Source organism: Eretmochelys imbricata, chromosome 7, assembly GCF_965152235.1.
Source record: "Eretmochelys imbricata isolate rEreImb1 chromosome 7, rEreImb1.hap1, whole genome shotgun sequence".
NCBI lineage: Eukaryota > Metazoa > Chordata > Testudines > Cheloniidae > Eretmochelys > Eretmochelys imbricata.
Genome location: NC_135578.1, coordinates 22,267,158 through 22,279,167, shown reverse-complemented (window position 1 = coordinate 22,279,167; position 12,010 = coordinate 22,267,158). Strand labels below are relative to the sequence as shown.

General features: G+C 46.9%; 1 protein-coding gene across 1 annotated transcript in view; it reads left to right on the top strand.

Annotated features, from left to right (window-relative positions):
• PLXNA1 (plexin A1) overlaps positions 1–10,936 on the top strand; it is a 241,253-nt gene extending 230,317 nt beyond the window's left edge. The window contains exons 30-31 of the mRNA XM_077821410.1: positions 4,290–4,440; positions 10,841–10,936. Coding sequence (XP_077677536.1) covers positions 4,290–4,440; positions 10,841–10,936 — 247 coding nt within the window. The remainder of the gene's footprint in view (positions 1–4,289; positions 4,441–10,840) is intronic.
• The last annotated feature ends 1,074 nt before the right edge of the window (positions 10,937–12,010 follow it).

Here is a 12,010-nt window from a genome sequence, read left to right as displayed (position 1 = left end):
TCTAACCTCCATTGTTTGCAGCAGACCTTTGAAATTCATCAAGGAGAAAGCCCTTGGGCTCGAGAAGTGCCTCTTCTTTGTTCCTGAAAATCTATTCAGGTTTTGCTGAGATACAAAGTGTTGAAAATTGCCATTTCTCTTCTCTCATGTCTGCTCCTCAGGAAAAGTTTGGAAGGCTTCTAAAATAATAATTGAATGCGAAAATTGTAAGGCAGAGCCCATGCCACTGTCAAAGCAGCAGCAGCAGCTGTTGCCACTACACTGGGAATTCCCAGGTGCTGCCAGAGCAGCGATAGCAGGGATTAGGGGGGGAGAACCAGGCCAGGATCCCCCCAACTATCCTTCAGCCTAGCACCTTGCCCAGTAGCCCATCCCCCATTCTGGGATAATAGCCTTCTCCTGTCATTAGCTGATGTAGCAGGTTCTATGACTCAAGTAGTAGATGGCTGTGCTGCAATGCTGAAAGTTCCTGGTTCAAGCCCTACTTGTGATGTATGGTTGGGTGTTGTAACAGTCAATTATAATTGATTTTTTAACCTTCATTTTTTTAAAGAAAACCTAGGAAATTACATACATAAAGTTATTTAGGGTGCAAAGCTAAACACTCAAAAGTTAGGAAATGCCAGATTTAAAGTTGCCTGTGCAACCTTAATTCTGCCTTCTTCTGCGTATGCATAATGATACAGTCTTTAACTACATGACCACGTTCCGTTTTCCCCACAGGACCCCTGTATCATTCAGTGCACAGGATGGCCACACAAAGGGCTAAATTGAAATTGCACGGGCAACCATAAATCTGGCATTACCTAACTTTTGACTGCTTGATTTTGCCTCCTAAATAATGTTCATGTAATGGTTTTCCGCATTAAATATTTATATAACTCCATAGGGGCATGCATGGCGCTTTGCAGGCAAATTGAAAGACAAGGTTCCTGCCCTGAGGATCTTAGAACCTCAATTTGACTGAAAACACAAGAAGAATGTTAGCAGGCCACAGCAGGTAAGAAGAGAACTGGGCTGCCCGGTGGGGAGCAGGTTATCCTCTCTGGGCTAAGAGGTTGGATTTCCCACCTGTCATTTGTGGTGGGGCTTTGTTGTGTAACTGCAGTTTCTTTCTTTGGAGGATTATCTTTGCAAAGCTTTGCAGAAGGAAGGGTTTGAATGAAGGGAGGGTGATTGACTGAACCTGGCAGTCCCAATGGAACATCTGTCTGTTAAGTCCATCATCATGATACCCAGGCACCAGGCAAAAAAAGGGCAGTTTGCCAGTTGGCCACTCCAGGGAAGAAACAGAGTTAAAAGGGTGAGCACACAGTAAGGGGGGAGGAGAGAGAGACACTCAGTTTTGCTTCCAGGCTGGCTGCATCCTGAGTCACTGTTATGCAAGCTGTGATCTCTCGGCTTGTAGGCATCCAGCTGGAACATTAGCAATCCATGGGATGTCGGTCCATTAGAGATGTCAGTATGTTCACTGAAAAATAATTGTGGCCCCTCATTCCCTGCATAAGTCTTGATCCAGAAAGGATTCTCTGCTTCCTTTTGGCTGGAGATCTTGTACTGCAGCCATGGATGCAAGCATCTGCCATGGGAGCCCCTCGTCATGCCTTCACCTGCCATAGAGTCCCGCCTCCCATCAAGGGCATTTCAGACAGCGTGGTCCAGGCAGCTGGGTTCCCAGGCAAACTCAACCTTACAGCATGCCCTGGAGGATCTTGGTGTGATTTCAGTGGCCATTAATTTAGAAGATGGCTGGAAACTGTGAGGCTCAAGGCTTGGTCTTTCTGCCCTCATGTTCCTGAAGTGGATGAAAGGTGTTTTCTATCCTGTAAGAAAGAATCTGAGTTTGGAAACGGATGAGAAACTACATCTGATGTCCTCAGCTGCACAGTGGATCCATCCCTTGGGGCCTGCTGTAGTTGGCAAGTCTATGCTCAAACCTTTGTTCTCCACAGCTCCTTAGAGGGTGAAGAGTCAGACTGTCTAGCTCTGTCGGAATCTGCGGAGCCTCCAGCCTCCCCGTTCCAAGTATAGCTGGAACCCCTGCTGGGCACTGCCCTGCCTAAGCATCTTAACGTGACCTCTTGGCTGCTCTCAGTACCATAGGATAGAGTGGGGCTCATGTTCATCTCCTGAAGGTGTTACGCTGCCATCTGCTCCCACCCAAATGCCTGACTCAGCATCGTTCCACCTCAGTGAGATTGGATTCAGCTAATGATGATGATGCTAATAATCAGTGCCAGAATGTTGACTTTGAATTGCGTTGGCGTTTCATTTCTCTGGGGTCACGAGAGATAAAGCAAGGTTTGGGTGGGATTTGCACTCAGTATTTACAGGTATTGGGAGTGGCGAGGCCTGATTGTCGAGGACAGCGCTGTTTTGAAGGAGAAGCCTGTGAAGGTATTAAGAACCTGATTGCTGAAGGGACCTCAATCTGCCCTCAGAGTTTGCAGCTTTACTTTCTCCCCGCACAAAAATGGAGACCGTACGTTTGATCATTTTGCCCTGAAATTTTTTCAAAATATCTTTAGGGAAACAAATATTAGCATGTGCCTGTGGGAAATGTTTAAAGGCAGCCATCCTGAGCACAGTGCCTGGTAGGTTTCTGTTCTGGGAATGGCTGAGCTGCTACCCAGAAAGCTCACCTCAGTCCAGCCAGGCCTTGCTTTTACCTCAGGAAGTGATGTACGTCCCTTGCGTGCACTGAGTGTCCCTGCCATTGAGGGCAGCACGGGAGATACTTGTATGGCTTGTGCAAGAACGTCCTGCCCCTGTGGATGACATGTGAATGCGGGAGACGACTAAGCACATCAGATGATGCTGGGATAATGCACCTGCCATTAGTCTGGGTGCCTGGCTTTGAATCCCCTTGGGTCCCAATTTATACGGTTGCCTGAATTTGCTGAGCATACCAATGAGCCATCTAGTCCCATATGCCCCCCTCTTGCCCTACCCAATCAGATCAGTGGGCCATCTAGGAGTGGGTGAGACCGTTGGTCCATAAGCCGTTGGTCCATCTCCTATGATACCTCATTGGTCCACTGGTACATTTAGGCCAGTATCCTTCCTCCAGCAATGGTCAAAACACTTCAGTGGAATGCTAGATTACCTGCCCCATCAAGCTTCTGGCTAACAGTGAGTGCTGTCTGGGTACTGATGCCATGAAGCGTTAGTCAGGGTGAAGTCACATTTTCTGTTGCTGATTCTGGTAAAGCAGGGTTCTCAGCCTCAGGGTCATGACCCCATGGTGGCTCATCAAGCTGTTTTCTGACGTTTCTCACGTTTTCTGCAGAATCTATTTTCACTAAAAGCCCAAATGGTTTCTGACTTTTCTGTTGTGCAGTAACCTTTCCAAATACAACTAGCCGCAGTAATAAGGGCTACTGAATATACATCACCGAGGAAGGTGCAATTCATTAAATGTTCAGTATGGATGTGTACAGTATAGATGTGGATGTGAAATTATCACAAGTGTATACACTGAATGTGAAATGCCGTATTTGGCTTTCTGTGACACAGTAAACTTAAACAGAATCACTGCAACAACAAATTGTTACATATGGCCGCACTGGGGGCAGGGCTTTTGACTGGAATAGCAGAAAGGATTTGTGGATATTGGGTCATGAGGGCAAAAGTGGGTAGTTTGGGAGGTCATGGAAGGGAATCGTGGATGATTTGAGGATGGCAGGTGGATCATTGAGTACACCTGACTTTAACTATCCCAACTGCTTCAGTGTAACAAGAAGTTAATTTAAGGGGGAGGTAGTGTGGGCTACTAGACAGAGCACTGGAATGGGTTCCAGGGGACCTGGGTTCAATTAATTCCTGCTCTGCCACTTGATGGTTGGATGACTTATCCCTTCCCCTTTCTGTGCCTCAGTTACCCCAGCTATAAAGTGGGGATCCTGATACTGACCTCCTTTGTAAAGCACTTTGAGATCTGTTGATGAAAAGCACCATTATTACTGCTTATTATATTACATTATTATAAGTCTGCTGCAGTTTCCACGGTATGCATCTGATGAAGTGAACTGTAGCTCACGAAAGCTCATGCTCAAATAAATTGGTTAGTCTCTAAGGTGCCACAAGGACTCCTTTTCTTTTTGCGAATACAGACTAACACGGCTGTTACTCTGAAACCATTATTACTGTGAAACAAAAGGCTCCTTTTAGTCACATTTCACTGTTCCCACAGGGTGTTCTCAGAGGGAGTCCCGTGGAGGCCTGCCCCTTTCCCCTCTCTACCTCTCCCTGTTTCAGACACACTATTCTGTTTCTCCTACCTGCTGTAGATATTATGCAGATATTGCTAAAATGCCAGCAATCAGTGACCAGGACATGAGTGCTTACCTGGCGGAGCAGTCCCGGTTACATCTGAGCCAGTTCAACAGCATGAGTGCGCTGCACGAGATCTACTCATACATCACCAAGTACAAGGATGAGGTAAGTCAAAGGGGGTGGGGCATCTTGTTTTCATGCAAGCCTCCCCCCGCCCCCCATCCCACCCCCACCCAGTTTCTGCATTCCCTCTCTTGCTGCCCAGAAAAATTATCTCACAGGAAATACAGAGAGGGGAAGATTGCTTTTGGTAGCTGGATTCATGTCACTTTTGGAAGCACATCTGGATCATAGCAGCCTGCACAGTGAAAGTTTATAGTAAAGTAGCCCTGTGTGTTGTAAAGTTACCTGTCCCATTAGTGTGTGTGTGTGTGTGTGACTGACTACCAGCCAGCGATAGAAAGATACCAGGCACTAATACACTTCATAACCTCCACATACGTGGATTCACACCCACCCTGGGTGAATGTGATGCTTGTGCAAGTGACAGAAGGGGCTGAGAGCTGTGAGCAGAGCCAGGCACAGTGAAAGGAGGTGGTGCTCAAGTTTTCCCCGACTGCTCTCCCTTCACTTCTGACCCTGCTATTCCATTCTATTTGCAATAGAGGTGACCAGAAGCTCTTCATGCTGTTCTTGTCATGGGCACTCCCCAATCTGCTCTTCTGATACCCCTCCATCCCAACCTGCAGCAGCTTCTCTAGTCCTGGGCCTTTCCTGAACATATATTCTGATAAGGGTATTGCTTTGTACCCATATTTCCTCTGGCAAGTAGCATGGGAAACTGCTCAACTCCTTTCCCATGTGAATGAAGTCAGGATTTGAACTCCGGTCTGCCTCACCTCATCTCACCGCCTTCTTCCCCACCTGCTGTAAATGACCCCATAGCACAGTAGAACCCAGGAAGGTACCCAAGTGATCTTGCTTGCAGTCCCGGGGGGCATTTGGAGGGAAGAGGTGACCGTGCCAATAGGCCTCTTCTTGAATATTAACAAGAGTGGTTAAAAACCCATCTGTTGTAAATTGTACAAATTAACTTCATAAAGCAATATTCAAACACATTCTACAATACTTTATTAAAGCAATAAAATATATAACTGTTGTGTGCGTGTATATATATAAAAAACATAACATAGATTTTATTGTCCCAATAAAGCAGAGTGAAAACTTTTGTGTTTGAGTAGTGGTTTATTTAGATAATAAAAAGCCTTTGCCCCAAGCTGCTGCATTGTCTCCTGAGAGAGACCAGGGACGTGTCTAAGCCATGAGAGAGCCAGGAAGAGGTGAGGGCCATCAGTAGACAGGTAGCCAAGAGTGCTGCGGGACAAGGTAGAGGTTCACTGGCAGAGCAGAATGGATTACAAGGGGTGCTATAGGTTAGGTTTAGGAGCAGTAGCAGAGCTGTGTAGGGAGAGCCCAGTTTTGGGGTGACAGGATCTGCTGCAAGTGAGGGCTGTTACACATTGGCAGAGCAGGGAGCAGTTTGGGTTGAAATGAATTGGCAGAGGTGTGGGGGGAAGCATTTCATAATACTGGCCAGCCCTGTGCCTGGCTCCTCAGCAGTCAGGCTTTCATCAGCACCAAAAGTCACCTAGGCCTCAAAAATCAACCACAAGCCAGCCACTGTGTGAGAGTTGTTGAGGAGGGAGGGCGGGGCAGGGCGGGGGTGATATAAACGAGCTGCTCTTTGAAGATGCAGGGTGAGTAGCCATCCTGTGTTCTTGCCAGTTCACTTCAGTCTGGCATCTGTTGAATGTTCCCCATAGCCCACTCTTAAAGCACCACTAGTGTGTTCTCAGCTCTCAGGAACTTCTTTTATTATTCGTAATGGGATTAATAAATCGCAGCTGTTCCCTTTGTTTGTTTTCATTCATTAAGCACAATTACATGCAGCCCGATTGCACCCTCTTTGATGCGAAATGGGAAAGAATCATTTTTCCTGTTGTTCAGTGCAGTAATATGCTGTCATTGGCTGTGAATGAAAATCATAATTAATTTTCATTTGGGTACTTGCATCTTCATAATCACTGGTCCCGGCTCCTTACATCAGGTGACAGGCATGTATCTCTCTTTATACTCTGCATGGATTTCTTTTTGCTGTGTTGTTTTTCCATAAGGACAGCATGATAGCAGATAATCAAATAAATAGAAGGCAGGTTGTGAATCTTTCAGCACTCTAAGACTTCAATGATAAACTGTTCTCTTATCAGGAGAGGCAGCGGTGAGGTGGGTACAGGGGACTAGACTCAGATTCATATTCTCTGTCTGATCCTGTCCAATTCTGATTCAAATGCCTTTAAGATGTGTGTTTTTTGACTGCCAGATGAATATTTTGGGGTGGTTGGGTATAATGTGCGTTGGTGCCATCTAGAGGCTGGTCTGGTTAATAGAAGGGACATGTATATTGAGATGATTGAGTATGCAACTGGATATGACTATGAGCCCATCAAGTCTTGTATTCTGCCTCCAGGTTTGGCCTATAGCTGATGTTTCAGAGGAAAGCAAATAAAACCCTTGTAGTGTACTTGGCTACTTGTGACATGCACATAGGGGAAATTTCTTCCTGAGTGTCACAAGTGATCAGCTGGCACCTTTATGGAGCAGAACTACAAATGTTGCTCTTGGTGGCCATGAAACCAAGCAGCCCTTTCTAAAGTCCAGCTTCAAGATTTGACTTGATGGGATGAATAAACCCAGAGTTTGAATCAGGATGGAAATAGAAAGTTACATCCTCTCCACAAATGCCCACTTTGTGCCACATGCTTTCAGCTCTGGTTTTGAATGTTAGATAGGTTGGATGTCCTCCGAAGGACAAAAATTCCAAAGAGCACAGTGAAAACCCAGGAGTCCCTGTCCCATAATCCGGGAACAAGAGATCACTAAACAAAATTAATGGGCAGCCAAGAACCATGGCAAGATTTGGAAGAGCGCTGGAAGAGCCTTTAATGACTCTCAGTATCTTTTGTGGCTACATCCCCTCAGGACGTACGTGAATCTCGGGGAGGAATTTTTCTCCTCATGCTATAATATCTGAGCCAGGGTCTGAGCCTGACAGGTACTGAGCACCCTCAATTCACATGAAGTCGAGTATTCAGCTCTTACAGGATTGAGCCCTTGGCTAGGTCCACTGCAGGAGGGGTAATTTCATCCTTATCTGAAGAGTCAGCTATAGGCCACTGCCCAGGGCTGGCTATTAGGCCAGACTGACTGGCATCACCCACGCTGCACTGAGATGCATGCTGAGACCCTGACTCTCCCAGCATCCGGTGCAGCATATCCTCCACAGCATGTCCTGTGTGCTCAGTGCTGGAAACCTGCAGGGCGCTGCAGTGACTTTTAATCAAAGAGAGCTGATTTCCCTATTAAGGAGTTACCTGTAGGGTTTGTGATGGACTTTTGCCTGCCTCCTTGTAAGTCTGTTAATTATACAACAGTTTGTTTCCAATTATGCAGCCAATGAAATGGTTAATCAAATCCCCTTTGACAGATGCCTTGACATTTAATTGCAAAAAATTTGCTCTCCTGACAAACTTACCTGGGGAGACAAGATTTCTGTCAGGTTTGTTTTTAAATCAGCTGTTCTGTGTCAGGTGGCACAACGTTAGCCAGCTGGGACTCAGCGCTTCGGACTCCTGGGTGTTGGGTAGATGGGCAATTACCCCTCTTTTATGCGTCCATTACCCCTCCCTCGCCATGCCGACTCTTGCCTTCAGCACCCAGCCTCTCCCTGTGCCTTTAGTAATGTCCCAGTTTTTTGTAAATACCAAAGAAATGTACCCATCCCATCCTCTGATCGGTTTAGAGAAATGAGATTCCAATGGAGACATGCCATGTCTGATGTTCCCAATGTTGTGAGCACTTCCCCTGCATAGCAGCGCGGCCTCCCATCGACTGAGGCAGACTTCGTTGAGGCCGCATGCCCGAATGTCTGCCGGGCGTCGCTCCCACGGTGCCATATGCCTTGTCTCCACTCCTCTGAAGAGTTGTCATTGGCGGAAACACAGTTAGACAAACTCTCTCTAGCCAGGGGGCTTGCAGCTGGGAAACCGTGAAAGGCCTGTGAGTTTGGGGAAGCACCCACCTGCATGGCTGTTCCTTGCACTCTCAGAGCTGCTGGGTCAGCATTTGGAGAGCAGGCTCTTTTGAAAGGTTTCCAGTGTTTCTTAGCTAATGGCAGCCTGGAAATACCGGAAGAACAATAGCCCTTGTTAGAGTAGTCCTGTCTCCTGTCCTGGCTGGGTCCTGCACGTGCAGAGGCACCTAAAAATAAAGGCAGGTGAAATGTTACCTGAAGGTTACTGAAGCTGAAGGTGGTGCGGGGGCAAACCCCACCCAGTGCTACTGTTTCCCCAGGGCTCAGTTCCCTTGTCTCCTGTAAGTTTTGTTTGCGCCTTACCTGAGGCCTGTGCAGAACACTGGGGACATAGATGAGGCACTGCCTATCCTGCCAGCCTTCACTTCTGCTCCCAGGTTAGATTGCAAGCTCCTCAGGGCCGGGCCCTGTGTCTTCCCACAGGTTTGTACTGCACGCAGCACAACAAGGCCCTGATCCTGACCGTGGCAGCACAAATAATACCAAAACAGGGCTTGGTACTCGTTCCCTTTGAGATTTGGGTGGGTGACTGAGCCAGTTCTCAGTCAGACTGGTCCAGCTGACCCACTGGAGAGCTAGCCTACACCAATCCTGACCAGTCTCACACTAAGACGAGCACTTGATGGCTTGGTCTACACTGAAAAGTTACATTGGCGTAAACCACACTCCTGACCAACACACCTATACCAACAAAAACCACAGAGTCGACACAGCCATGTCAATGGAAGAGGGCTTCCATCAACATAGCTAACTTCACTGGGGAGCTGTTCCTATGGTGACAGCAAAACTCCTGTCAGTGTTGCCTGTGTCTGTGTACTATGTTAGCATTGCTAGGCCAGTATAGTGTCTGTACTGTAGATATACCCTAAGGCCAGATTCTGATCTTGGTTACACCACTGAAAATCCAGAGCTACTCCATGTCTTCAGCTGAGTTGCTCTGGGTTTACATGGCATCATTGAAGCTGGTCCCGAGCCTTTTGGGGCCCCTCATCGCATAGCTGGGAATTCTATTCTGTGGCAGCTGCATACAGACAGACGCTCTATTCATTTGATCGAATTGGGAAGTTAAATAAAACAATCCCCTAGACAGACAGATCAGTGATGTTTGTGTTGGCTAGCATGTCTTCTAATCAACCACCAACTCAATAATGTTATCCCTAGCTCCTTATTAATAAAATCAAATACATCAGCCAAAACCCAGAGATTTAAATAGATACATAGAGAAGGCAAGATTTTCAGACATGACTAGTGATTGTAGATATCTGGTTGAGACACCTTAAAGGGATCTGATTTTCAAAATGCGCTGTGCACCTGCCCTCTTAAAATCAGGCTTTTCTAAGGTGCCCTATACTGGGCACCCCCAAATTAAGGCACCCACAATTGCTAATTATTTTTGAAAATCTTGGTCAGAGTTGTTACCACCTGATGGCCCCTGGTATGTGACGACAGCCAGAATTGGTCCCTACAGACATTTTTTAGTGTTTTGTATAGTCTAGTTTGACACGTCCCCTTGGACCGGGCTTCCATCACATCTCTTAGGAGGCTGTTTCACAGGGGGATGGATCTCACTCTCTGGAAGTTCTTCCTGATGTTCAAGACTGAATTTTCCTTTTCTTCATTTCCTCCTAGTCATAAGCTCATGCTAAATAATTTCTCTTCATCTTGGGCTTTAGACCCCTCCCATGCTTTTTTCATATGCTTTTCCCCATAGCGGTCACTTAGCCCAGTGGTTCTCAACCTTCCTAGACTTCTGTACCCCTTTTGGGAGGCTGATTTGTCTTGTGTTCCCCAGGTTTCACCTCACTTAAAAACTACTTGCTTAGAAAATCAGACATAAAATACAAGTGTCACAGCACACTGTTGCTGACAAATGGCTGACTTTCTCATTTCTACGATACAATTATAAAATAAATCATGACCTCCCCCCCAGGTTCAGAAACCCTGATATAGTAGATAGAGCAGTATAAATGAGTCACTGTCTGTAAGAAATTTTAGTTTGTACTGATTTTCTAATGCTTTTCGTGTAGCCTGTTGTAAAACTAGGCAAATATCTAGATGAGTTGATATACCATCTGGAAGACCCCTGCTCGAGAACCACTGGCTTAGCCCCTATTTAGCTATTTTAATAACTCCCCCTAGGTCAGTCTCTCCCACCTGTGATCAGATTTTGTTGCTTTTCTCTGAATTCCCATCATTGGCCCTATCTTCCTGGCGAGGCAAAGCTCGGGAACAAGCGCAGCAGTGTGTTTTACCTTGACTGTTAGTGAGGGGCTGGCAGCTGCCTCCTGGAAGCCATGGTGGCATTGGTGGACCTGAATTCCTTTCCCACCTTCTCTTTCTAGGTTGCAAATAACAGTACCACCTTTTCTCATCCTTCCTTGCTCATCCTTTCTCCTCTCTTTTCTCCCCTGCCAGATTTTAGCTGCTTTAGAGAAGGATGAACAGGCCCGGAGGCAACGGCTGAGGAGTAAGCTGGAGCAGGCAATTGACACAATGGCCCTAAGCAGCTGAAAAGGCCAAGGCAGCCCTGACAGTTTTCTAGCAGTGGATACTACAAGAGAGAGGGCCAGCAAGAGGCATCAGCAGAGTACTTTGGGTCCAGAGCCAAATGAACACGCGGAGCCCGCCGCATCTCGAAATTCTTAACACAACCGAACAAGGAAACGTACCACCGTATCAAATCCAATCCAATCAGACATATCCAGAGACCTTGCAAAAGGGATGGCGTGGGCTGGAGTGCAAAGGAGCCAAGAAGAACTGCAGGGAGCTTGCAGCGCACCGGCACAGCTGCTCCACCTGGGGGGTGTCCCCGATCTGGCGATGGAGGCTGGAGGGTCAGGGACTGCACTAACTTCAAGGGCAACATGTCTGATGTTGTTGTTTTTAGCGCAGGGAGGGTGGGCGGGGCGTTTGTTTTTTCTGTACTTGACTCGCTCCCCCTTCCTCCCCACCTGCCTCCCAGCTCTTCGCCCCATCCCTTCCCCCTTCTCTCTCTCCCTCCCTCTCTCTCCCTCCCTCCTCCCCACCCCAGCTCTCTGGCCTTCTGCCATTAGTGTTAACTGCTATATTTGCACAATTTACAAGAGAGAAACAAAAAAAAAATTAATTTAAAACAAAGTATAACGCAAAGGGCAAGGGGAAGGGAGGTTCTAAATTTTGCAACAAACTAACATAAAAAAGGGGTTTTAAAAAATAACTCAAAGAACCGATCCTGGGAGGAGAAGGGTGGGGGTGGGCGGGGAGTGGGAGACAAGTCCCATAACCGTGGGGTATTTCATAAAATTTGTCCTGTGCCATGTTTGATTTGAATGTTGTTTAGTGCAGAAAGCAAAACAGAATTTTTTGTTAGCTGAAACAGCTCTAATTTACATGCTGCTTAAGTGGTGTCCGAAGGTCACAATCCAAGAGGAGGAAGAACAGAGAGGGGAGACGATCTTTGGGGCCTTTTCCCAGGGATCGGCCGGTGCTGTGAATCATGGCGGGAGAATGGCGTGGCATGGTGTCGACTTCATCCTTGTTTTTATTTGCACGTTGCTATTTCTGTGTGGGGCAGGACAATGCAGATGAAGGAGGAGAATCGTTGAG